The sequence below is a fragment of the Callospermophilus lateralis genome, chromosome 1, assembly GCF_048772815.1.
Source record: "Callospermophilus lateralis isolate mCalLat2 chromosome 1, mCalLat2.hap1, whole genome shotgun sequence".
Lineage (NCBI taxonomy): Eukaryota > Metazoa > Chordata > Mammalia > Rodentia > Sciuridae > Callospermophilus > Callospermophilus lateralis.
In genome coordinates this window covers 98884116-98910935 of record NC_135305.1, presented here as the reverse complement: position 1 = coordinate 98910935, position 26820 = coordinate 98884116, and the positions used below count along the sequence as shown (strand labels likewise).

The following is a 26820-nucleotide window of genomic DNA, read 5'->3' as shown; positions in this document are numbered from 1 at the left end:
AGAAGATCCAAAAAATTCCACCAGAAGAGTTCTAGAGCAGATAAATTCATCAATATAACAGGATATAAGGTTGATCGAAATACAAAAATTAATATTTTTTACAGTAATAATGAACCTACTGAAAATGAAATTAGGAAAATAACTCCATTCACAATAGCAAACCCTCCACCAAATATGAATGAATCAAACCAAGGAGATGAAAGACCTCTACAATGAACTTTATATAAAACTCAAGAAAGAAATCAAAGAACACATTAGGGGCTGGGGTTGTGGCTTAGTGGTACAGCACTTGCCTTGCATGTGTGAGGCACTGAGTTTGACTCTTAGCACCACATGCAAATAAATAAATAAAATAAAGGTCCATTGATAACTAAAAAAATAAAAAATAAAAAAATAACACATTAGAAGTTAGAAAGATCTTCCACATTCTTGGATAGGCAAGAATTAATATTGTTAAAATTGTCATATTACCAAAAGCCATCTGCAGATTCAATGCAGGCCCCATCAGAATACCAATGGCATTCTTCACAGAACAAGAAGAAACAGCCCTAAAATTTATATGGAAGAATAAAAGATTCAGAATAACACAAAGCATTTCAGAGCAGTAAGAGCAATGCTGGAGATGTCACAATTCAAATACAATGACATTGGCCATAAAAACAGACATGGAAACAAATGGAACACAATAGAAGAAAAGACAAATCCATATAAATGCTTGACAAAGTTGCTCAAACATATCATAGGGAAAAGATAAGTCTTTTCAAAAACTAATCTTGGGCCAAGCATAGTGGTACACAACTGTAATCCCAGAGGCTCAGAAGGCTGAGGCAGGAGGATCGTGAGTTCAAAGCCAGCCTCAGCAAAAGCAGGGCACTAAGCAACTCAGTGAGACCCTGTCTCTAAATTAAATACAAAATAGGGGATGTGGCTCAGTGGTCGTGTGCTCCTGAGTTCAATCCCTGGTACCCCTCCCCGCAAAAAAAGGATGCTGGGAAAACTGGTTATCCATATGTAGAAGAATGAAAGTTGATCCCTATCTCTTAACCTGCACAAAAGTCAACCAGAAGATCAAAGACCAGAATCACTGCAACTGCTACAAGAAAATGTGTTGGAGTGTTAACACTCGGATATATGTGTGTAGGCATCAACTTCCTCAAAAGACACCTAAAATTCAAGAAATAAAGCCAAGAATCAATAAGTTTGATAGCATCAAACTAAAAAGCCTCTGTATAGCAAAGGAAAAAAGAGTGTGGAGAGCCTCCATAGAATGGGAGAAAAATTTTTTTAGCTACAATTCTGACAGTTGATTAATCTCCAGAATATATGATGAACTCAAAAAACGTCAACAAAACACAATAACCCAGTTTTAAAAAATGGGCAAATGAACTAAACAAACAATTCTCTTGGAAATACAAAAGGTCAACGAATATAAGGAAAAAATTTCACCACCCTTACTAATCAGGGAAATGCATCTCACTCCAATTACAGTGCAATCATCAAGAATATGAAGAACAATAAATGCTGGTAAAGATTCAGGGGAAAACGTAAACTGTTACATTGTTGGTGGGACTGAAAATTAGTACAATCACTATGGAAATCAGTATGGATTCCTCAAAAGACTAAGAATGGAACCACCATGTGACCCAGATATTCCACTACTTGGTATTTATTCAAAAGAACTAAAATAGAGCTGGGCAAGATGGCACACGCTTGTCATCTCAGCAGCTCGGGAAGCTGTAGCAGGAGTATAACACGTTTGATGTCAGCCTCAGCAATTTATCAAGGCCCTTAGCAACTCAACGAGACCTTGTCTCTAAATAAAATCTAAAAAAGGACTGGGGATATGACTCAGTGGTTAAGTGCCCCTGGATTCAATCCCCTGTATCAAAAAATAGATAAAGAAATAAGCTTACCATATTGATACATACAAACCTATGTTTATAGCAGCACAACTTACAATAACCAAGTTATGGAACAGTGTAGGTGATGATGAACAGATGAATGCATACACATATATACATTGTGGTCCACACACATATATACACACACAATACATACTATAAAGTTTCACTCAGCCATAGAGAACAATGAATCATGTCATTTGCTGGTAAATAGATGGGACTAGAGAACATCATGCTAAGTGAAATAAGCTAGCTTCAGAAAGTCAAAAGTCAAATGTCAAATATTTTCTCTCATATATGGAAGCTAGAGGGAAAAAAGGAATAAAAAAGGTCACTACAAAAATAGAAGGGAGACCAATAGAGTAGAGGAAGGACATCAAGGGGGAGGGCAATGAAAGATATGGGGGTAATTATATCAAATTATGTGTATGTATGAATATATAACAATAAATGGAACAAATTATGCTATGTCCATATGAATCCCACTTTCATGTATACTTGTACTAATTTTTAAAATTATAGAAAGGAAAGTGGTAGAATAGAGGAAGGAAATCATGAGGAGGGAGAAGGAGAGGGAAAAAGCAGGTGCTGGGTAATGAGATAGATTAAATTATGTGCATATATGAATATGTAACAACCCCACAATTAAGTATTATAATATATCAATAAAAAGATAAAGAAAACTGTTTTTAAAAAAATAAAATGAACAAAGATATGCCAGTATGTCAGATAATTCACATGAATGGACCAATTACTAGAAACAAACTACCAAAACTAACTCAAGAAAATAATCTGAACACACTTGGGAATTGATGTGAGTGCAAGAATAATAAAACAACTGCACAGCAAGAAAAACTCTCATCCAGAAATGTTACTGGTGAATTCTACTAAACATTTGGAGGAGAGTTCATATCAGTTTTCCCCAAATTCTTCCATGACATAGAAGTCTTATTTGCCACTGAAGGACCCTGTTACTTTCCCACATGACATCACTCTTTCAGATGAGAGTATGAGGAATACCAGAGAAATGACCCCAAGTCAAGAGAACTAGTTGTGACGTCTGTGCAGACCAAGTCTTGCTATGTGGCAATAGTATACATGGGTGTTATAGTTTGGGTCTGGAATATCCACCAGAGGCTCATGTGTTGAAAGCTTGGTCCTTAGCTGGTGGCACTATTTGGAGGTGGTAGAAACTTTAGGTTGAAAGTGGTGTTTCATTGGGGGAGTGCCTTTGAGAGGTTTATTTTGTCTCCAGTCCCTTTCTGTATGTCTCTGCTTCCAGATTTCTATGAGGTGAACATCTCTGTTCAGCTCTGGCTTCTGCCATGATGTTCTGCCTCATCTCAGGCTCATACCATTCATGCCACCTGCCTATGGACTAAAACCTCTGAAACCATGAGCCAAAATAAATCTTCCCTCATTTAAGTTGTTTTTCTCATGTATTATGTCACCAACAGTGAATTGGTTACATTACACTGAATCTGTGGGCCCCATTAATCTTTGGTCCTAGGCCTCCTGATTACCTGGGACTATGGGTGTGCCCCAATGCACCCAACTTCTTGTTAATATTTCTCACAGAGTCTCTGATACTTTCACTTTTTCTTTAATTATTTTACTTTCTTCTGTCCCATACCACAGTTTATCCAAATGTCCCATCCTCTCCCCATTTGTGGCCCTGGCTGTCCTTGAGCAATTTGGCTCTGGGTTTGCACTTCTATTTATTTCAGGATTGGATCTATACCCCCAAATTGACCATAGGTTCAGTTCCCTGTTGAATATTTCTTCTTAGCTATCCAAAAGATACCTTATGGGCTGCGGTTGTGGCTCAGTGGTAGAGTGCTCACCTAGCATGTGTGAGGCACTGGGTTTAACCCTCAGCACCACATAAAAATAAATAAAAGGTATTGTGTCCACACTTTTTTTTTGAAGGTTCAGTTTTATTTTTTTTCCAGATTTTATTCCTTTAACATCATAACAAAAGAAGATTTACCAAAGTTTAAAAAATCTTTGAAAAATATAGTTTCATATTATTTACACAATATATGAGTACAGGTTCCAATATCATACAAATATTGTAATGTTAGAAACACAGTTGGAAGGCATGATGTAACGCACTGCTTTTAGATGAAAGACTAATGGACAAGTTCTCTTATTTCAACTATCTTTGTTACTTGTTATCCTGATGTATGAACTATTAGGCACCTGAGAGGCTGGAAGACTACTGAACATGAGATGAGCTTCAATACCTTCTATTTTGTTTGATTTTTATTTATTTTTAAAACTTACCACACTTACCTCTTTACAACTTTGCTTCATTCACAGCTAACTTTATTCTCACTACCCTAAATGACCAAATAATAACCACATGAACTGTTAATGTATACATGAATCTAAAAATCAAACATAAAAATGAATAGCCAAGTTATATAAGATATATATTTAATCCCAGGCAAGTCCCTATGGCTTCATGAGCAACTTAGATTCTAGAGACAGGGGTCAACACTTCAGTTTCCATGCTCTGAACTATATGTTTAAAAAACATAAAAAAGGACTGACAATAATTGGAATAATTCATCTCTTTATATTCAAGAAACCTAAGGTTAAAAATTCTAAATTATAGTTTTATTTATACTTAAAAATACATTGGAAATTCTGCATATGCCCATGATCAAGCTTATTTTCAATGCACATTGCTTCAATTTTGATGACATGGTTTGTTCTGACAAGTCCTTTTACAAGCTGAACACCAAAATAGGGAAACTCCTGTAGCAGATTTTCGCTGGCATTGCCACGGATGATGTGTATTGCTTCCTTGCTAATGGTGATGGGTGACTCTCATCTGCCTTTTATCGCCTGAACAGTTTTCCGACCATAATGATAATAACTGTAAGCTGATGCAGCTGTGGTGAAAGCTGTAAAATACTAAAGCATCTGAAGGTAAATGCTATCACCATAATTGAAAACTGGAGCTGCCAAAGAAGCTGCCACCAAGATTAACTGAACTGCTGTGTTTACCTTGATGATGAATGTTGGTTTTAATCTAGCAGTAGCATAAAAAGGATTGAAATACTTAGCTAGTGTTCGCGGTGTTGGAAGAGTTCGATATCTGACATAAAAAACAGCAGCAATCAACATTACATCTCTTGAAATTATCATATAAGTAAGTGGAACTGGAATAAGATCTTCATAGGTCAAGCTAACATATAAGATACTGATAAGTATTTTATCAGCAAGTGGATCAAGAGCACTTCCCAAAGCTGATTTTTGATTGGCCCAGTTTCCAGCAATAAATCCATCCAACAAATCGGTTAGCCCAGCTAAAGCAAAAACTCCCAGGGCAACATTAAAATCTTCTTCAATAATCAGATATCCCCAAATTGGGGCCAAGCCAATTCTTGTCATTGACAATATATTTCTGATTGTCTATGGATTTTCATACCGACTGGGGGCGCTCGCCGGGGCCCACCCGCCGCCCCGGGCCTCCGCGGCGGCGTCCCCTCCTGCCGCAGGCCCCGGGGCCGCTTTGCCCGCGACTGAGCAGTGGCTCCGTGGGCCGGCTCTGGGCAGCCGCAGAGCAAGCGCGGCCGGGCGCAGCGACCAGCGCTCGGCCTAGCAGCTCAGGCAGCAGGGCAAGAGCGGCAGCAAGGCCCCGCGGGAGCGCCCCTTACTCGGCCGCACCCCTAGCACCCAGGCGGCCGCACGCAGGACCCCCCAGGAGCCGCGCGCCAAGCGCGAGGCCAGCATGGCCCCAGCGAAAGCTCGGCAGCTCTGGTCACCGGCGAGCCGCTTCTCCATAGAGACCCCGAAGTGCCGGGGAAGCACGGCTGCTGGTGCCTCCATACTCTTGTAACCACATTAAAAAAAAAAAAAAAAAAGATATATATATAACCTTATGGTCAACAAATCCATGGTGGCACATACATCTTCCTTACTTCCCCTACATACGGTATCACTCCCATCCTGTCGGTACCCCATATCACTGAAATGGATATTTTTTACTCACTGCTTTTCTCTCACATTAACATATCTGATTCCAACTCCTGCTACCTTGTATGTTTATTTGGTTTTATTCTAATGTCTACATGTAATGCCAGTAAAGTAGGGTAAGGGCTTTTTCTGGACAAAAACAACTGTGTTTTTCACATAGAATTGTCTTCTTTCACATTGGAATCATCATTGTTGGCAAAACCCAAAGAGTGTATGTAATTCATTTTGGTTTTGTAGTGGCTTTCAGCTGAGTCTGGTTTGAGTCTTGGCAGAGACCTTAGAGTGACTGTGAGCAGTGCTGGAGCAGTTCAGACTGAGACTCTTAGGGATGGAATGAAAGCATTTTGCACTGTGAGATGGAGATGAAGCCTTAGGGGCCAGGGGAAGATTGCTGTGGTTGTGGTGTCCCCCAGAGTTTGTTGTGTTGAAGACTTGGTCCCTTGGCAGTGGTGTGGGGAGGTACTGTGGTCCTTTAAAAGGTGAGGCCTTGTGGGAGTTTTTTTAGTTATTGGGAGTTTCCCTCAAAAGTGATGGTAGGCCCCCACTCTACCTTGCCTGCTTGTTTGGCAACATAAGCTCTTTCACACACCTGTGCCGCCACCATAATGTGACTGCTTACAGTGCTAACGTGGCTGCGGGTGCTCCTGCCATGATGTGGCACCACCTGCTGCCCTCACCAGATGCCACACAGTGGGGCCTGCCCAATCTTGGACTTTGAACCTCTAAAATGGTAACATAAATAAGCCATTTCTCCTTACAAAGGTAGCTGTCTCAGGTATTTCATTGTAGTAGCATAAACCTAATACCTACTCCCTTTCCTCAAGGGGGATGTTGCCTGCTCTTCCTATTCCAGAAAAGCAATTCAGCAGGTAAATTTAGACTCTTCTGGAAATCTGAGGAAAAAAATGAAATTCCCTTCCTAGAGTAGTAATCCAGAGCTCTTAGAGAGTCTAGAAGCATATAGTACCTTCCTTCATGTTGTGCTATCTTTTGGATAGGAGATGTCCCTTCCCAGGGCCCACACTCTCCAGCCATTTTTCTAGAAGCTGTCATATCTTGAGGCAAAGGCCAAGTCTTACCTCCCAGAGCACAGAACAACCAGCACACACCTATGATAGGTCTTTTCTAAATGTTATTCCATATGTAAATGACTAAATGCAGAAAGAGTTCATAAATAAATTTAAAGAGTGTTCTGTGCGCTCTGTTCCAATTTCCAGAGCATTGGATTTGGCTGTTTATTACCTAATAGTATCTATACTTTTCCCTCAACCTGAACTAGTGCCTGGATAATTTATAGGGAGGCCTGGACTCAACTATTCTGTCCTCTACCTGGAACAGGAGTTAGCAGAGGTTTTCTGTTCATGCTCAGACAGTCAATATTTTTGGCTTTGCGGGCCATGTGATCTCTGTCACTACTACTTCTCTTTGATATTGTAGCATCAAAGCAATTATAAAGCAAGCATAAATGATTGTGCATGATTATTCCAAAAACAACTTACAGAAATATGCAGGGAACCACCAGATTTTGCCAACCCTTGACTTACAAGTTGAGGGAAGCTGGGTTGTGGTGGCACGCAGATGTAATCCCAGCTACTTGGGAGGCTGAGGCAGGAGGATTGCAAATTGATGTGCAGTCTCAGCAATTTAGCTCATTCTCATTCCACTTTTTAAAACAATAGCTGGTGGGCTGCAGTGGCACACACCTGTAATCCCAGCCACTCAGAAGGCTGAGGTAGGAGAAATGCAAATTCAAGACCAACCTCAGCAATTTAGCAAGGCCCTAAGGACAGCAATTTAGTGAGAACTTGTCTCAAAATAAAACATAAAAGGGGGCCTGAAGATGTGGCTCAGTGGTTAAGTGACCCTGGGTTTAATTCCCCAGGAACAAAAAATAAAAATAGTCAACTAGAATCCACCAAAGGAACTGAGTTTCTGTGTTACCTCCAGGGGCAGTTGCTGGCCTTGTATATGGCCATTAAAAGGGCTTGGTATAGACTGTTCCTTCTGACGGGAATGTTTACTCAGTCCCTTGTCCATCTCTATGTGCTGAGACAACTCCTCAACCTTCAAGTTTCAGCATATTCTCTACATTCTTTAGGGAATCCTTCCTGACTCCTTGTCCAACTTATCCTCTCCCTAGGATAAGGTGTGTTTTTGTTGTTGTTCTTGATTGTTTGTTTGTTTTTAAATACTGGGATTGGGAATTGAACCAACGGGTGCTCTAACCACTGAGACACACCCCTAGTTTTTCCAATTTTTTGTTCTGAGACCATCTCACTGAGTTGCTGAGGCTGGCCTCCAACATGCAATCCTCCTGCCTCAGCCTACTAAGTAGCTTGAAATGCCATACATGTTTAAAATCTTTATAGCCCTTTTCACCACTATGCTTGGGTATTTATTATTTAATAAGTATCAGTATTTATTTAATAAATATTCCTTACTAGTCTATAAGCTTCAAGAGACTCTGATGTGCACACAGTCACCATGAGATCCTATTAAAATGCAGATTCTGATTAAGTAAGTCTGAGATAGGCCTGAGAATTTCCATTGCTGATAGCATCCTTACCTCACCAATGCCAAATTAAAGTGTAGTCAGCATCCCACACTTCCAGAATCAAAGGTTCAGCTCTCTTGGGCCTCTTGTTCCCTACCCTTCTCTAGTGTCACAACCACTGGGCAAGTTTATCAAAGGGTTTTCCAAAAATCAGCCTTATGATGTGCTCTAGTGTCACTAGCTAAATCTTCTCTCTTTTCTTTAATCTCATTTTTTAAAAATACTTTTTTTTAGTTGTACATGGACACAATACCTTTATTTTGTTTATTTATATTTTTTATGTGGTGCTGGGATTGAACCCAGTGCCTCACACATGCTTGGCAAGTGCTCTACCACTGAGCCACAACCCTGGCCCCTTAATCTGATTTCTTATCAGGATTCTCAGGGTCCCACAAAGAATACCCTCCAATTCTGGGGAACAATTAAGGTTAAAAAAAAGAGGTAAAATCTTAAAAGATTTAGTTTTAATATAAAGCTGACTGAGGAATGCTTAATACGTTTGCTAATCTGCCCTGCCTTTGAGGAATCAGCAACTTTATTCTTTCTTTTTTTTTTTAGTTGTAGATGGACACAATACCTTTATTGTATTTATTTATTTTTATGTGGTGCTGAGGATGGAACCCAGTGCCTCAAACAGGTGAGAGGGGCACTCTATCACTGAGCCACAACCCCAGCTCAGCAACTTTATTGCAGCTGTTGGTTACATCCCTGGTCAATATGTCCTGGTCACAAACCACATAAACAAGTGGAGAACTCCCATCTATCTTAAAGATGTCAGTTCAGAGAGAGAGGGTGCTGGGTTTCATGGGATAACTCCTTTTCTTATCTTTACAAGCAGGACACTCCTGTCATGGAGAGAGGGACCAAGGGACAGAGGGAGTCAAGGCACTACTGCAGTGACTCTCACCTGGAGACATCAGGCCCTCCTAGAGAGCCCCCAGTACTTATGTGTAGTATGAAGTAAGTAAAAAGGTTTTTTCTTTACATTGAATTGAGAAAATGGGCACTTGTAGATTTTTTCTTGACACTCTGGGAAAGAAATTATGATGGGGATGGGGTGCCACCTTCTGAAGAAACATTTGCCACCTTTCAAATTACTTGGGAAATACTGCAGTAACATAGAGCCAGGCATGGTTACTCGGCAGGACTGGTCCAGCAACTTCACAGAATACTTAGGGAATTGTAAAGAGCAAAGTAAGGCTGTTTCTCCATCATTTGGGTTGTTTTCTTCCATTTCTTCTTTCTTCTGCCTCTGCAGTTCTCATCAATGAGTAAAATAAATGGATGTTTTACTTTGAATCTTCTGACCAAAGCAATGATGAGTAGTCATCAATCCCAATTAGTATTCACGCAGCCCATGACAGACTCTCTGCTACCAGACTTTAGTCAGGCTCCTCTGAACTCTCTTTTCAGGTATCCTGAGCCTTGGGACTTCTCTATCTTGACATGGCCCAGGTTCAGCAAAGTTCCTACTAAATTTACTTGGTAAGAGTCCCCACTCTTGGTGTCTGACCACTCAACATCTGATCAAATTTCTCCTCTACCACCACTGGAATCAAGTCACCCCAGGCACCCAGCCTGCCTTCAGTTACAATTCTGTCAATTTGGCTTAGCTAGAATTCGCCTTAGTCATGATCATTCTTTTTAATTTTCTACCCAATGGCCCCTATCCTGCTTATGGGCTATGAAAACAGCACTGACCCATGCTGTATGTAGAATAGAGCCGAGTTTTAGACTTGAGTTCACATTCCCTATTGTAATAATGCCTGTATTAAATGTTTTCTTGCTCCCATTCCTTCGCTTAGGCCAACCCTCCACCAGGAATGTCCTTTCCCCCAGCTGAGCCATTTGTCAGCAAGAACATTTTTGGAAATCTGAATGCTTCTCCAGGTCCACTGTGCATATCTTTTACTGACACCACTATGTCATAATGACCTGTTTGTGTGGCTGGTTCCCTTTTGACACTGTGAGTTGATGAATGCAATGGCTATATTTTATTAATTTTAGAATTCCCAAGCACCCAACAGAGTCACCCAGTGAATGCTTATGGAGGACAATAAAAATCTTTAATGCAGGAAAGAGTTTAAGGCAGCATTTGGTAGTGGTTCAGATCACAGGTAGGCTTAAAAGTCCAGTTCTGCTATTTACTATCTGATTGACTTCAAACAAGGTTTTCTGGTTCATTAATGAGAGGCATGCCCACGCCCTTCTCCTAGGGCTGTGGGGAGGAGTAAATGAAAACAGCATACAGAGCATTTGGCTCAGCTCAACCAAGGTAAGTTCTTTCCTCATCCAAACTGCATAGTCCCAATCCAAAATATCACCCCAAAGCAACTACTACAGTAAGATAATCCTGTTTTTAGCTAATGTTTAATTATAAGAATAAAGGTCAATTCTTGATATACATCAAACTCTGATCCAATCCGAGAGCCCTGGGTCACTTCCTCCTCACTTCTTTGGAAGACAGTATTTCTGGATTTCTTCTGCAAGAGACAGGCAGTGCAGGATGCGCTTCTTTTCAGCCGCCAGTTCCTTCTCAGAGAACTGGCCTAAGAGTTTCTGGACAAATATATTTTGATCTTTTAGGAAAATGTTCTTATTGACACCTACATTTGGCACATTCTCCAGGGACCCAGATTTGAAATGGAAGCTTAAATATCTGTTTCGTTTTAGACCAGGTCCTTTCTCTTCAATCCATGATAGTGGACTGCAAAGACAAGAGAATCTTATTGTTAAAGGTTACACGGGAATGGAAATAGGTGTTTGTTGGCACCTGACCTCCTGGTATGGGTCTGCATTGGGCACCCACCTTCCCTGCAGCTGTGGCTCAGTATGGTGGCTCAGTGGCATCCTGATCTCCACCACCTCTCAAAGGCCATGGGTGGCTGTGTTTCCAACTTTATTGCCAAACAGTCATTTATGCATGTTTGCTACTGGGCAGGTGGATTTTTTGAAAGACTTTGTGTAAATGTCAATTTGTTCTTATAGATGCTTTAAGGGGATCCTGATATGGACCAGATGACAGCCACCTGGATTGTGTGCAAACTGTTTGTTTCCTTGGTATATATATTATTGATAAGGACAAATTCTTAGACTTCTTTCATCAGAAACTCAAAAGAAGTCTCTGAACTCAAACGTATGCCAAACAATACCTACCACTAGTTAACAAAGAACCTCCATTTCTGTTTCATATTTCTGGTTGGGGTTCACATCAACACTCATAAAAATCTACAATCCAAGTAGGATAAACTTGTCCAGTCTCTCTCCTTTCCCTGAGTTGTTTCTCTCTTTAGGGAAGATAAGAATTATGATACCTGCTTATAGAACACTGAGCTATCTCTTAAGTAGAATTGACTTACAAGTAAATAGCTTCATTGAATATTATGATAGAAATCTACTTTTGTAATTTTTTTTTGTTTTTACAGTGCTGGGGATTGAACCCAGGGCCTTGCACATACCACTGACCTCCACTCTAAGCCCTGCTCTTTCAAATATACTATAAAAAACTATAAAACAATAATTTAAGTATTTTTAAAATGGAAAAAAAATTTCACAAATTCTTGTACCTAAGTAAACACATCTTCAGTTTAACACAATCTTTTCAAATATTTATCAATATACATAAAGTTTGTATATGGCACATAAACCCTTAAACAATAAGATTCCCCCTCTTTGGTACTGGGGATTGAACCCAGGGCCTTGGGCATGTGAGGTAAGCACTCTAACACAAAATTACACCCCAGCCCCCTTTAAAATTTTATTTTGAGATAAGGTCTCATTAGATTGCCCTAGGCTGGCTTCAAATTTCATGATCTGCTTCATCCTCCCAAGTAGCTAAGATGACAGGCATGGGCCACTTTTTTGATCATTTCTTTTGCTTATTTAAAAATAATTTAATGATCCTGTATATTCTGCCATTGTTTTTTCTACATATATGATTGATTATATAATTTTTTACTATTGCTTAATATATGCACCTTTTCCAATTTTAAATTTTGGATACCTGAATTCAACATCTTCACATATGTCAATGTGTGGGTACATTCATATGTCAATTTGGCACACATATATATCTTTTCCTTCTCTTTTTTTGTAACAAAGTCCCAAGAGTGAAATGACATGGTGTTGGTCCTAGTTAACACTCTTTGCTTTTTCTTTTCTTTCACTACTGGGATGAGCCAGGGTCAAGGACAAGGTAATTTTGTTGGACTGTTGAATTCAGTGATAGAGCTGGCAGTGTGAACAGGAATGGTGTTAATCCTAAACATACATCACACTGGGGCCTGGGATTTCTACTCCCTCCTATTTATCTGCAGGATGTCAAGCCTGGGGTGAGCAGGCGGATGAGCCATGGTAAAGAACACAGGGAAATCACCATCATCCTTTTTTGTTGTTATTTGCTTTCAGAATGGTGTGCCATAATAATGCAGCAGGATTTAGCAAAAGGATTGCAAGGAGGACAGTGAAGATTGTTTTGGGTGTTGCAGGAAGCACAAGGCTGCCTCCAACTTGAGTGGATAATTCCTTTTTGTGTTGACCTGATTAGATTAAGGAACAGCTAAAAACCTGGAAAAGCATTACTTTTGAGTGTGTCTGGGAGGGTGTTTCCAGAGGAAGTTAGCATATGAGTTTGGGTGGACTCAATGGGAAAGATCTGCTCTCAGTGTGGGTGGGTAACATTCAATCAGTCAGGACCCTGGAGTGCACACAAAAGGCTAATTGGATTCTTTCCCTGAGAGCAGGGGCATGCTTGTCTCCTGCTTTGTACTTTCTAAGTCCATGTTCTCTGGTCGTTGAACATAACACCAATGGGTCCCTTCCTAGTTTCTCAGGCTTTCAGCCCTGAACCAAGAGTTACACTCTGGGGTTCCCTGATTCTGAAGCCTTTGGACTTGTACTGAGCCATGGTTACCAGATCCTGGGGTCTCCAATCTGTAGACAGTTTATCATGGGACTTCTTCACCTGAGCCAATTATATAATAAATACCCTCTAATCTATTTATATACAAATCATATTGGTTTTGTCTTTGGAGAACCCTGATATACTGGGGGAAGGTTAGCCCTCTCCTGGGTTAACCTTACCAAGACCAACACTGGAATGTAGGACAATGCTTAAGAGGAAGAGATCTGAAGTGCATAAAATGGGGGCCACAGTGTAGCCACACATGCAGGAAGATACCAGGAGAGAAGATTATAGAACAACTTCCACATTTTGTGGCCCTGTTTTCTAAAAATCTGGAAAGTTTTACTCTTTTCTACTTGAAGGTTTAAGTGAGAACCCTGGCTATGTGCACTTCCACCTGGTGGAGTGGAGCTAACGAGAGGGCCTGCTCCATTCACATGCTGGGCTGGGACAGCAACTGATTCCAGGCATTCCAACAAAAACACAGGCCTAAGTTCGCAGGCAGTTTCTCTGGAACTCCTCTCTCTCTCTGATAATCTTCATTTGCAAATATTTGCAGGATAAGATGGTTTCTTTCCCACCAGAAACAACATGCTGTATCAAGAGAACATAAACCCAGCAGGGTCCAACCTGCTCTGAAGAACTAAGTTCAGCTAGTTTTCTGTGCTGAAAGTGATTAAATGTTTCCTGTGTGCTTAGTACTAGCCCACAAATCAAAAATTCCTATTCAGGTCTGACAAAGATTCCAGGAAACAGGCATTATATTGATCAAGTAAGTAAAACTACAGGGATCAAGCCATCATAAAAATTAATGACGGTTACAAACTCCACCAAAAAGTTGGTCTCACTTCATCTAAAATTAACTCTCCTGGCTAGTTTTGAAAGTTCACAGTGCAGCCTTGCAAATGTTCCAGAATGTGATAACAAAGATTAACTTTAATATAACTTATTCCTTTATTTTGACAGTGGATAAAAATAAATCTGGGGTATTCCAAACTGTCTTATCTTCCTAAGAAAATTTTTCATGTCTTTCCAAATAACATGGAGTCTTGAGGTTTGAGTGATAGAAGATGTCAAGATGTTTCTATACCTCTATTCCCGTCTCAGTAAAAATGAAGTAATCTTAGATGGGTACAGTAGCGCACACCTGTTGTCCCAGTACTTGGGAGGCTGAAGGGGGAGGATCACTTGAACTCAGAAGTTCAGGGCCAGCCTGGGCAACAAAGTTGGACTCAATCTCTTAAGTAAATTAATAAATAATAAAGCTGGTATTAATTACATGAGTGTCTTAAGACAATCTGCTTGAATTTTGAAAGCTGCTCTTCACTTACTGGCAAATGGGTTTTTGTTGGTCTTTGCCTCACATTGCTGCTGTGAGGATGAAAAGAGGTAACATGAGTGAAATCACAGTTCGTTACCTGCAGTAGCAGACAGATCTGGAGTTGAAAGACAGTGAGAGTTCTCAGGGCTCCCTCTCGGGTCACCCTTTTGGACAACTGAGATCCTGAAGTTTGCTTCTCCTCAGTTTCTCAGGACTTACCATTTGTTTTCAGTCTCCAAGTGCACAGTCATTTTCATATACTGATCTTCTTTTCGCTCTTCCAAAGTGGCAGACACAAGGGAGAGCTCCCCAAAGAGAGAGACCAGCCAGGTCAGGCGAGAGATGCCACTGAATGCAGGGAAGCCAAACCGTTCTTTTTCCAAAGGGCCAGCTGTAGGGAATCACAGACACCATGGGAACTGGGAATAAAGGGCTGCCAGATGAAAAACAAGACCCAGAACACAGCGGAGAGTGAAAAAAAACAGGGCCAGGTGATCAGGACAAGAGACCAGGCCTTATGGGGTGGGTGCGCACAAAGATTAACAGGTGGGTAAATATAAACTCTTTCACAAAAGGATCTCCTTTTTTTTTTTTTAATGAAATTCAGTCTTGTTAGTAAAGTAAGAAATTCTACTGGCAACAGCAGTCACTCCAGACAAAGAGAACAATAAAAAAGTTTTGAGTTTCTAATATATTCAATGCATTTATGTACATATACATAGATAATTGCATATCCATACATACATTTCCTCTTCTATTAGTGATTACAAGTCATCTGGTAAAAGTTGAAGAACAGGGATATTTTATCCCTGAAATCCAGGTTCATATCAATACCATATATGTAAATGGCAATGGGGCAAAGGTCATGATAGCTTGAAAGGCTGAGAGAATAGTAATAACTTTAAGCTAGTTTAACATTAATAAAGTTGATCTAGTGTGAAATATTTTCTTGGTCTTTATAATCTTGTGTTAAGGGAAAAAAAAAAGCACACCTAATATCTGTGTGTAAATTGTTTGGTCACAAACAATACTGCTTCACTCTGCCCAAGCCCAAATATTAAAAACATGACCTAAATTTAAAAGGCTTCATATCTGTGTCCTTATATATTATAAGCCAAACATGTCTTGAGACTTTAAAATTCACCTAACATAGTGAATATGTTTTAAAATATAATATTTATAATATTTATATTATAATATTTAATATTTATATTATAATATTTATATTTATTTAAAATATAAATAAAAGCAAACAAACATTAGTGAAATCTTTAGGATCGAAGTATCAATTTTAGAAAGGAAAAAAGCTTCCTCTGTACAGATCACCAATTGCTCTAGTCCTGAGTCCTGAACAGCCGCTAGAAGCTTGAGCCACACAAAGTCCAACCTGTCTCTATCAAACGACCGGTGTCTGAACATGGTGAAGCTATTCCTCTCTGAGCTAACATTTCTTCACCTATATTATGAGGGTAACAAATACCCACTTTATGGGACTCTCACGAATTAAGAATGCTTGTCACATTCTCAGCATAGTTCCATATACAAGTCAATGGTTATCCCTGGTTGCCACAACTTTCATGTCATTTTCAAGAACGAAGATAGATTTCAAAAAGAGGTTCCATGCTACAGTCTGGAAATTCATGCAGGGATAATTGGTCTTACAATTAAACAATACCTGGCCATGAAGGGGTCTGCTTTCTCTAATGAAAGCCCTCAGGAAAGATGGCCCTGATATCCCAGAGTATAGCCAGATAAGGAGTCCATCCAAAGTGCCACAAGAGCAGGTGGCTACATTATACTCACTTCCTATTGCTAACAGCTGCTCAAAGAATGACCAACATAAAGTCAATATTACAATATATAGTAGACAAAATGCTGTGGTTGCAGGTCAATGTACCTGTAACTTGCTGGAGGAAGAAAGGGGCCATGCATATTCTCTTTTCTCTACAAGGAGAAGTATAAAAATATTCTTCATTCCAAGCACCCTTCTCCCAGTCCTTTTTAAAAGAGTTTTCATGTACAACCTCCTCTAGAAACATAATCTCCAACCAAATATTTCAGAAGGGAAAATTATGCTAAATAAATTGAAATGAAAGTATAAATTTGCATAAGATTTCTAATATACTTTTTGAGGCCCATGAAGCAATGAAATCTTTATAAGAAAATGAATAAAATAGGTATTTTATTGCTCATGGAAGCATAGGGAAATTATATTAAATTGGGCTATGGTCAGAAAGTCTTTAGCAGAAATCAATCCTAGCTCACATCCTAGAGAGATAGTAAGAAACCCAGCTGGCCTTCTGACCTCTTGTGACCTGTGATCCTTCCTAAAACTGACCTGTGAAGAGGAGAGACCCTTTCAGCAGTTCTTTTCCAACCACTTCTTTTTTCAGGAAAGCAAATTCCTCCATCAACAGTTCAATATGCTCCTCATGCAAGACTTTTCCTGTTTTGACAAAAATAGAATATGAAAGGCTGTCACTAACAGTTCTGTATAATCCTGGGATTATGTCTATTTTTCTTCAGAGGACACACAGAATTTAAAATAACTCCCTGGGCATACGGATGGCTACACCACGTACTACACACTTACACACCCTAGATGAAGTAGGTTCTAAGCCAAAGCTTACAGCAGAAATGAAAATTAAGGGAGCAGAATTGTATCCACCTGTCCTCAAAGGCTAGCTCATGTTCTAGACAGTAGAGGGCAGTGCAGCATAAAAAGCTAAGGAAGAAGAAAATGAACTCTGAAGATTGAAGGGAGATAACATGACTATTCAAACAATTGGAAGAACTTGATGATTTTTAAAAAATGATCCTTCCTCCAAGGAAGGAGAAAGTCTTACTTAGATTAAAATAAAGCCATTAAATTTTTTTTTTTTTTTGCCCTGGTGGACTTTTTGTATCTGGGTCAGAAGCTTTGTAAAATATTAAAACTATTTTGTGATTAAGGGCAAAGTACAGTTGTGATTGACAATTTCACTGAAACAGAATCTGGGCCACTAGAAGTTGCTCCTGGGACACCTGTCTTTGTCCAACCCAGCATCACAGGAAACACTACCAATGTTCTCAGCTTATCCATACCCCAGGAGTGAGCAGGTATGAATCCCTCTCAGTTGGCCTCCTAGCACATTTCCATGGCAACAGGAGTATTTTCAGATACGCAGAGGCTTTCTAGCACAAAATGGCTTAGTTTGTAGAAACTAAATGGCACAACCCTGTCTGCAATAAATAGAAGCTTCTCTACTTGTGGGTAGTTCTGTCTATACTCTGAGGGATCCCTGGGCAGCAGGGAAATTGGACTCTATTTGGAAGCATGCTGTGTTTCCATATCTGTGGCTATTAAAGAAGCTTTACATCTTCTAACTGCATCTTTTTTTTCCCATTCACTCCATGCTTTATTGTGATAAAACACAGTAACCATAGGGTGTATGTGTGTATGCACACACACATACTCATATACGTATACTCTACATTTTAAAACTGAAAGGGCCTAAAAGCAGAGACATCTGAAAACAATAAACATACTTAGCATCTAAATTTTAGCATCATTGGCCATTGGAGAAACGTCTAATTCCAGGGCTGAGGCACAGTACAAGAGTAGCCTAAATAATTTTGTGGGGAAAGCAGGAAAATACTCAAAAAATAATGGAAACATAACAACCTTCACCAAGCAGCATCATCAGTATTGAATTGGGTGCCACCTGATAGAATGCAATGTGAAAAACACATTACTATTACTATGCAAGAAAGAAGTAGAGAGTAGAATGATGATTACCAGAAGGTGGAAAGGGTAGGGGGAGTAGAGATGGGGAGAGGTTGGTCAATAGGTAAAAAGTTACAGTAAGATATGAGGAATAAGTCCATGGCACAGTAGGGCAACTATAGACAATAAAAATGTATTATACATTTCAGGATAGCTAGAAGAAAGGATTTTAAAATATTTTAACACAAAAAAAAATGTTTGAGATGATGGGTACACTAATTACTCTTATTTGATCACTGTACAATGTATACATGTATCAAAATAACCCTGTTCCCATAACTTTGTAAATTATCAATTAAAAATAAAATAAAACTGCTTCCTCAAATTAAATAAAGGTCAAAATTTATTCAGATTTTTAGTTTTTACCCAACATGCCTCTTCTGTTTCAGAATCCCACATTACATTTAGTTGTCATGTCTCCTGGTACTCTTCTTGGGTTGCCAAGTTTCTCAGACTTTCCTTGTTTCTTAATGACCTTGACAGTTCTGAAGAGGATTGATCAGATATTTTGTAAAATTTCCCTCAACTTAGAGTTGTCTAGTATTTTTCTCATGATTAGATTGGGTAATATGTTTTAGGGAGGAAGACTACAGAGGTGAAAGGCCATTTTCATCTTTCACATCAAGCGTACATGCTATTCATATGACTCATGTTGACACTGACCTTGCTCATCTGGTGAGGTAGTGTCTGTCTGGCTTCTTCAGTGTAAAGATACTCCTATCCCCTCCTTTCTATACTGTAGTCTTTGGAAAAACACTACTATATACAAGGCATTATCTTTTTTGAAGAAAATTTAGCCTATTATACTGTCTAGTGTTGGCTATACTTTGGCTCTGGAATGCCTGCCAAAGCCCTATGTGTTAAAGGCTGCATTGCGGCCATAGTGCTACTAAGAGGTGATGGGATCATGGAGGTGGGGTAGTGGAAGGAAGGTAGGTCATTGTGTAAAGGGGATAGAGAGACCTTCTCCATTTCCCATCTGTCTTTGCTTCCTGGCTGGTAAAGGGAACAGGCTTCCTCTGTCATGCACTCCTGCCATGATGTACCACCACACACCCAAAGCAATACAGCCAAGTGACCATGGACTTGAAACCTCTGAAACTGTGAGCTAAAATAAAGCTTTCTGCCTTGTAAGTTGATTGCCTCAGGTATTCTGCCATGCTAACATACTATTGTTCCACATTCTACTTTGCTCATATTTTTTTAATGTTTAACTTGTTCCTCTATCCCTATATTTTCTGTTAACTAAAAGTTTGATTTAAATGTCATTATATCTAGATAAACATTTTGCAAGAATACCAGATGGCTGGTGATGTCAGATTAATTCATATTGGCTATCATTTTGGTTAATATAAAGCTCCTTATAATAATAGTACACTTTCTTCCCTTTGCAATTAGCAAGAAACCTGTGAGACATATTGTGGCACCTTGCACTTTCTCTATAGACATCTGTATCCTAAGAAATCACACAAGATGTGATGACCATAAAGCTCCCCCTACTTTCATTCACCTCTGTATTCATTCATCTGTTTGTTCATTCCACAGACATCTACTTAAGGCCTACTGAGTTCCAGGCAGTGTTTAGCTGCTGGGGCTATAGAAGTAGAAGATGGGCCCTGGCCTAGAGGAGTATATCCCAGTGTTTGAAAACGATAATCAAAAGTTTCAATAGGGCTGGGGCTGTAGCTCAGTGGCAGAGTGCTTGCCTAGCATGCATGAGGCACTGGGTGCACTTCTTAGCAACACATAAAAATCAACAAATAAAATAAAGGCATTCTGCCCATATACAACTATAAAAACATTTTTAAAAAAAATTTCAGTAAAGTATGATCTGTCTACAATGGTGGTAAGCAAATACTTGTTGCTATACAGGTTTGAATATGGTTTGTCCTAACCAAACTCATGTTGAGGCTTGGGTCCCAATGTAGCAGAGTTGAGAGGTGGGACCTATAGCAAGGCATCTGCACCTCTGTAAATGGATGAATGCTTTTCTCATGTGTGTTCTTGCTCTTTTGGGAAATGAACTGGCTAAATGAAGAAGCCCCATTCTTTCTTTGTACATGCCAGTTTGTCTTTCTACTTTCCCCCACGTATGCAGCTGCAGGAGAGCCTCACCAGAAGCCAAACAGATGCAAACACCTGATCTTGGACTTCTGGCCTCCAGCACTATAAAGTAAAAACAAAGTTCTCTTCTTTATAAATTATCTAGTCTCAAGTGTTCTATTATAGCAACAGAAAGTAGATTAAAACACCTATCTCCAAGGGTTTCTAGGAGAATTAAGCATATGAAATACTTCAAAGTTTCCAAGCTCCTGGCATGTAACATTATAGTTGCTCCTTTTGTGAAACAACAAAGACTAAAGTATGCAAATAAGATGTTTGCGTATTTTCCATTAACAATGTAAGTATCACATACATAAGACGAAAATAATGTATGTCATGATACTAGCACAGTAGGAGCCAATTTATCTTTCTTCATTAGAGTAAAAGTTTGCAAATACCCTTCCCTCTGGCCTCTGTGTACTGCCTTCTGTGTGCCTACAGTGTGGGAGTAGGAAGGATCTTGGGAGCCCATAATACCAATATGGCCTGGAAAATATATCTGAGCTGGGCACGATAGTGCACACCTGTAATCCCAGGAAGTTGGGAGGCTGAGGCAAAAGGATCACAAGTTGAAGACCAGCCTCAGCAATTTAGCAAGGCCCTAAGCAACTTAATGAGCTCCTCAAAATAAAAAAAATAAAAAGGGTCAGGGCTGCCGAGCACAGTGGCACATGTCTGTAATCCAGCAGCTTCAGAGGCTGAGGCAGAATGATCACAAATTCAAAGCCAGCTTCAGCAAAAACAAGGTGCTAAGCAACTCAATGAGACCCCTGTCTCTAAATAAAAATACAAAATAGGCCTGGGGATGTAGCTTAGTGGCCAAGTACCCCTAAGTTCAATCCCCAATACTAAAAAAGAAAGGGTGAGGGCTATGTGCCGTGGTGCATACCTGTAATCCCAACAGCTCTGGAGACTGAGGCAGAAGGTTCGAGAGTTCAAAGCCAGCCTCAGTAACAATGAGGCCCCAAGCAACTCAGTGAGGCCCTGTCTCTAAATAAAATACAAAATAGGGCTGGGGATGTGGCTCAGTGGTTAAGTGTTCCTGGTATGCAAAAAAAAAAAAAAAAAAAAGTTAGGGATATAGGGATATGGATTGGTGATAGAGTACCCTTGGGCTCAATCCCCAGTATCAAAAATATATATATATCTGAGATTGATTAAATTTGAAAGGAGTAATGATTGACGATGGGATGATTTTGGTTTGGATCTCAAATGTCCTTCAAAGGCTGTGTCCTTCAAAGGTTTGATGTACAGTGTAGCAATGTTCAGAAATGGGGCTTTTGAGAAGTGATTGGATCATGAGGGCTGTGACCTCATCAATGGATCACTCCATTGATGGGTTAATGAATGACTGGACTATTGAGAGGCGGTAAAAAATGTGGGATGTAGGCCCTGCTGGAGGAGGATCACTGGAGATGTGCCCTGAAAAGATATATCTTGTCCCCAGCTCCACCTCACTTGCTCTTTTTGCTTCCCAGATCCCAGGATCCCAGATGCTCCCTACTGTGATGCTGTTTAATAGTCTCAGAAACAACAGAGCCTAGTGACTATGGATTGAAACCTCTGAAACTGTGAGCCACAGTAAACCTTTCCTTCCTTGAGTTCATTTTTTAAGGTATTTTGTCACAGCCATGGAATACTGACTAACACAGGTACCACAGGTATTCTGGAGGCAGAAGCTCTTACTAAGTGGGTCTGTATTCAAGACAACGCATACATCACCTTTCTGCTCGGCCAGCTCCCACAATTCCTGAGCTGCTGCTAAAGAGAGCGTCATGGGATATTCCACAAGGACATGCTTGCCAGCATTCAGGAACTTCCTTTGGGAAAGGAGAAATACAGGGAAAAAACATTCAAATAAGCTTCACTGAAATGCTCTGCATGAGAGAGAACAGAATGCTGTAAATGCAAGAGAGTCTCTATAAATATATCATGATGGGGCCAAGAGTCAGTGTCAGAGAATATGGAGGAAGAATTATATCTAATATTATGGATTTTTTTTCTAGTACTGAAGATTCAACCCAGATTCTTGCACATGCTAGGTACTCCACCACTGAGGTACAACCCCAGCCCTTTTTAAAAATTTTATTTTGAGACAAAGTCTTACTAAGTTGCAAAGTTATCCAGGCTGGCCTGGAACTTGAATCCTTCTGCCTCAGTCTATGGTGCAGCTGGGATTATAGGTGTATACTATCACACCTGGCTGGATATTATTATCTTGATAGTAGGGTATAAGTATTTACAAGCACAAAGTTATATGATCACTTTTTAAAGAAAAAACTCTGGTGCCAGAGAACTTTAAGGGAACCCATGGAACAGCACAGTAGTAGCAGCTGGAGTTCTGTGTAAGAATCTACTCAGGAATTCAGCAGGACTTTCCTGTTGGCTGCCAAGTTCTTTCTGGGATTCCTTCTTCTGCATTGGGTCATACCAGATGCTTAAAAGGCTCTCGGCTAAGCATTCACACATTTCATTTCTCTCCTTCCCTACAAACAATGCATTTCCCCTGTTCAATGACACTACTATCTCCTTGCTCATTTGTCTCATAGCAAAAACATTTCATGGTAAAGGAACTTAGGAGATATTTCACAACATTGAAAACGAAAAGATAAAATGTTGAAAGTTGGCTGGGTATGGTGGCACATGCTTGTACTCCTAGTGATTTAGGAAGTTGAGGCAGGAGGATTGCAAGTTCAAGGCCAGCCTCAGCAAGTGAGGCCCTGTCTCAAACTAAAATAAAAAGGCCTGGGGGGCTGGGGTAGTACCTCAGTTGTAGAGCTCTTGCCTAGCAAATGTGAGGCACTGGGTTCAATCCCCAGCACCACATAAAAAAAAAATAAATAAATAAATTAAAAAAAAAAAAGGTTGAAAGCTGATCTGAACTTAGAAAGGAGTATAACAATTTGCCAAGGATGTTGGCTCTGTATCCTAACCTGTGTAATAAGGAGGCAAGCTCTGTTCAAACTACTTTCAATGGGGTTTTTCACAAAGAAATAAACACTTGAATTCTTAAAGTTTCAAATTACGTGTACTAAGTTAATATTAGTTTTACTATTTTTTCATTTCTTATACATTTATAACTGAAAACAAGAATTTTTTTTAACATTTTCACAATTATTTTTAAAGATCACAGAACAATTTCCCCCATTGATTATTAAGACTCATGTGCAGGGCTTTATTTTTTTCACATTTTTAATGTAAAGCAAAGACTACCTGCATTAAAAAAAAAAACCTACCTGAAGCTGGGGTGTGGCTCAGTGGTAGAGCACTTGCTAGCACATATGAGGTTCTGGGTTCAAGCCTCGGCACTGCAAACAAGCAAACAATAACAATAACAACCAAACCCCTACCTGATGTAGTCCTCATGACTGGTGCTTTCGCTGCAGATGTAGGCAACCTCCACTTCTTGGCTGGAAAGAGCATCTTCCAAAGATATCTGCTGCACTTCATCAATGCTCCCAAGGTCCCGTCTATTTCAGAACAACCAAGAAATAGAACTCAAAAGTAGGCAGGATGTCAGCTTAAAATAAATGAGTGCCATCCTTCTTTCCTCTTCTCAACAAAGTCCCAATGATTGGCTTTTGGAAAAGAAGAAGCTAATCTCCAACCCTCCCATTTCCGTTGTGGAGCCTCAGGGTTGAAGTCAGGGGACTTGGCACAGAGTGCCAATACTACCAGTAACAGTGTGCAAGACCTGGAAAAGTCTGAATTACTTCTCTGAAGTTTGAAGGAGGAGAGAAATCCCTGAAAGGTTGCTGCCACAGAGCAATATGGGGCAGCAATCAGGAAGCTCCAACCAATAGCCACTGCAGCAGACAGAGGGAATTCAGGCAAATTCTACTCCCAAGGGATAGTCTGCTAGATTTCTCCCACAGGGTCATCCAACGTACACTGCTCCATCTGATCAGTATTTATTGTTTGTCTACTGTGTGCTGGGCACTGTAGGAGAGATCATGGAAAATAAAGCAAAATTCTCATCTTCCAATTAGCTAATAATTCTAGTAGAGGGAAAAAAACAAATACACATACACACTCACCACCACCATCACCACCACTACCACCACTAACATGAGAAATGCGCTCGGGAGCAGGGGTGGTAAACTCAGGGAAGGCAAGGAACACTGCTAGTTTAGGGTTTCAGAACAGGCTTTCTGGATAGGCAGTAGAGCTTAGCAAGTAGGTGATGGGGAGCAGTAAGTAGGTGATGGGTAACAGCAGGGGTACAGTATAGCACAAATGTGAGCTAGCCATCTTTCTACATGACTTGGATAGTTGAGGAGTTTCCACTCTCTCCCTCATAACCTCATAACCAGGATAAGGATAAGGAATTAAGGGGAAAGGAGAATTTCCATTTCAGTCTTGAGCCCAAGTATCATGTTCAAATCCCAGCTTCGGGTAGGAGTGTAGTAGAGTGTGCTATAACTTTGATCTCCCCACTGTGTGCAGCTCCCTTGGACTCTGAGAGGAAAAGCTTGGTTAAGAGCAGATTCCAGAACTTCTAGGACTCCCTTGTGTCTTAAAGCCCACTCTAAATCCTTAATATAGTTTTTAAAAAATTTATATATGACAGTGGAATGCATTACATTTCTTATTATACATATAGAGCACAATTTTTCATATCTCTGGTTGGATACAAAGTATATTCACACCAATTCGTGTCTTCATATCTGTTGTTTGAATAATAATGATCATCACATTCCACCATCATTTCTAACCCCATGCCCCCTCCCTTCCCCTCCAACCCCTCTGCCCTATCTAGAATTCCTTTATTCCTCCCATGCTCCCTCTCCCTACCCCGTTACAAATCAGCCTCCTTATATTAAAGAAAACATTTGGTATTTGGTTTTTTGGGATTGGCTAACTTCACTTAGCATTATCTTCTCTAACTCCAATCGTTTACCTGCAAATGTCATGATTTTATTCTCTTTTATTGATGAGTAACATTTCATTGTGTATATATATATATATATGCCATATTTTTTAATCCATTCATCACTGAAGGGCATCTAGGTTGGTTCCACAGTTTAGCTATTGTGAATTGTGCTGCTATAAACATTGATGTGGGTGTGTCCCTGTGGTATGCTGTTTTTAAGTCCTTTGGGTATAGACTGAGGAAAGGGATAGCTAGGCAAATGGTGGTTCCATTCCCAGTTTTCCAAGAAATCTCCATACTGCTTTCCATATTGGTTGCACCAATTTGCAGTCCCACTGGCAGAGTATGAGTGTATCCTTTTGCCCCACATCCTCGGAGATCCTGTGTCTAATAAAAGAAAAAGTAGGCACTAATCTCCATCATGTGGGATTAGGCCCCAACTTCCTTAATAAGACTCCTTTGGCACAATAATTAAAATCAAGAATCAATAAATGGGGTGGACTCAAACTAAAAAGTTTCTTCTCAGCAAAAGAAACAATCCGTGAGGTGAATAGAGAGCCTACATCTTGGGAGCAAATCTTTACCCCTCACACATCAAATAGAACACTAATCTCTAGAGTATATAAAGAACTCAAAAAACTAAGCACCAGGGCTGGGATTGTGGCTTAGTGGTAGAGTGCTTGCCTAGCATGTGTGAGGCACTGGGTTCGATTCTAGCACCACATACCAATAAATAAAATTTAAAACTTCATCAACAACTAATAAAAATATTTAAAAAAGCCAAGCACCAAAAAACAAATAACTCAATCAATAAATGGGCCAAGGACCTGAACAGACACTTCTCAGAAGATCATATACAATCAATTAACAAATATATGAAAAAATGTTCATCATCGATAGCAATTAGAGATATGCAAATCAAAACCACTCTAAGACTTCATCTCACTCCAGTCAGAATGGCAGCTATTTTAATACAGTTTTAAGACAGGCAGACTGGAAGAAAATGGTCCCATGAATTAAATATGAGAAAATTTCTGCATGGACCACCACAATAATTACTTATGCTTCTAAAGCATTAGAAATAGAGATTCATAAATTGTTGCCATGTCTCCATGCTCAGCCCAGTGCCTGGATCTAATTTAAAATTAGTATTGATAGGGCTAGGGATGTGGCTCAAGTGGTAGCGCGCTCGCCTGGCATGCGTGCGGCCTGGGTTCGATCCTCAGCACCACATACAAACAAAGATGTTGTGTCCGCCGATAACTAAAAAATAAATATCAAAATTCTCTCTCTCTCTCTAAAAAAAAATTACTATTGATAAATGATGTAAAACAGGATTATCTTGCTGAGTAGTATGTGTGTGTGTAGGGGTAGGGGGAAGATTTGAGAAGAAACTTCCCTGACCCAAAAGG

At 39.8% G+C, this 26820-nt stretch overlaps 1 protein-coding gene and 1 pseudogene across 1 annotated transcript in view; both read right to left on the bottom strand.

The window, feature by feature from the left end:
• Positions 1 to 3926: 3926 nt before the first annotated feature.
• On the bottom strand, positions 3927 to 5645 carry LOC143405881 (cardiolipin synthase (CMP-forming) pseudogene; annotated as a pseudogene).
• Positions 5646 to 10497: 4852 nt separating this feature from the next.
• Positions 10498 to 26820, bottom strand: part of Blvra (biliverdin reductase A) — a 39725-nt gene continuing 23402 nt past the window's right edge. The window contains exons 4-8 of the mRNA XM_076864250.2: positions 23886 to 24005; positions 22258 to 22355; positions 17005 to 17112; positions 14886 to 15057; positions 10498 to 11149 (exon numbers count right to left, since the gene is read on the bottom strand). Of these exons, the coding sequence (XP_076720365.1) occupies positions 10891 to 11149; positions 14886 to 15057; positions 17005 to 17112; positions 22258 to 22355; positions 23886 to 24005 (757 nt within the window). The 3' untranslated portion in view covers positions 10498 to 10890. The remainder of the gene's footprint in view (positions 11150 to 14885; positions 15058 to 17004; positions 17113 to 22257; positions 22356 to 23885; positions 24006 to 26820) is intronic.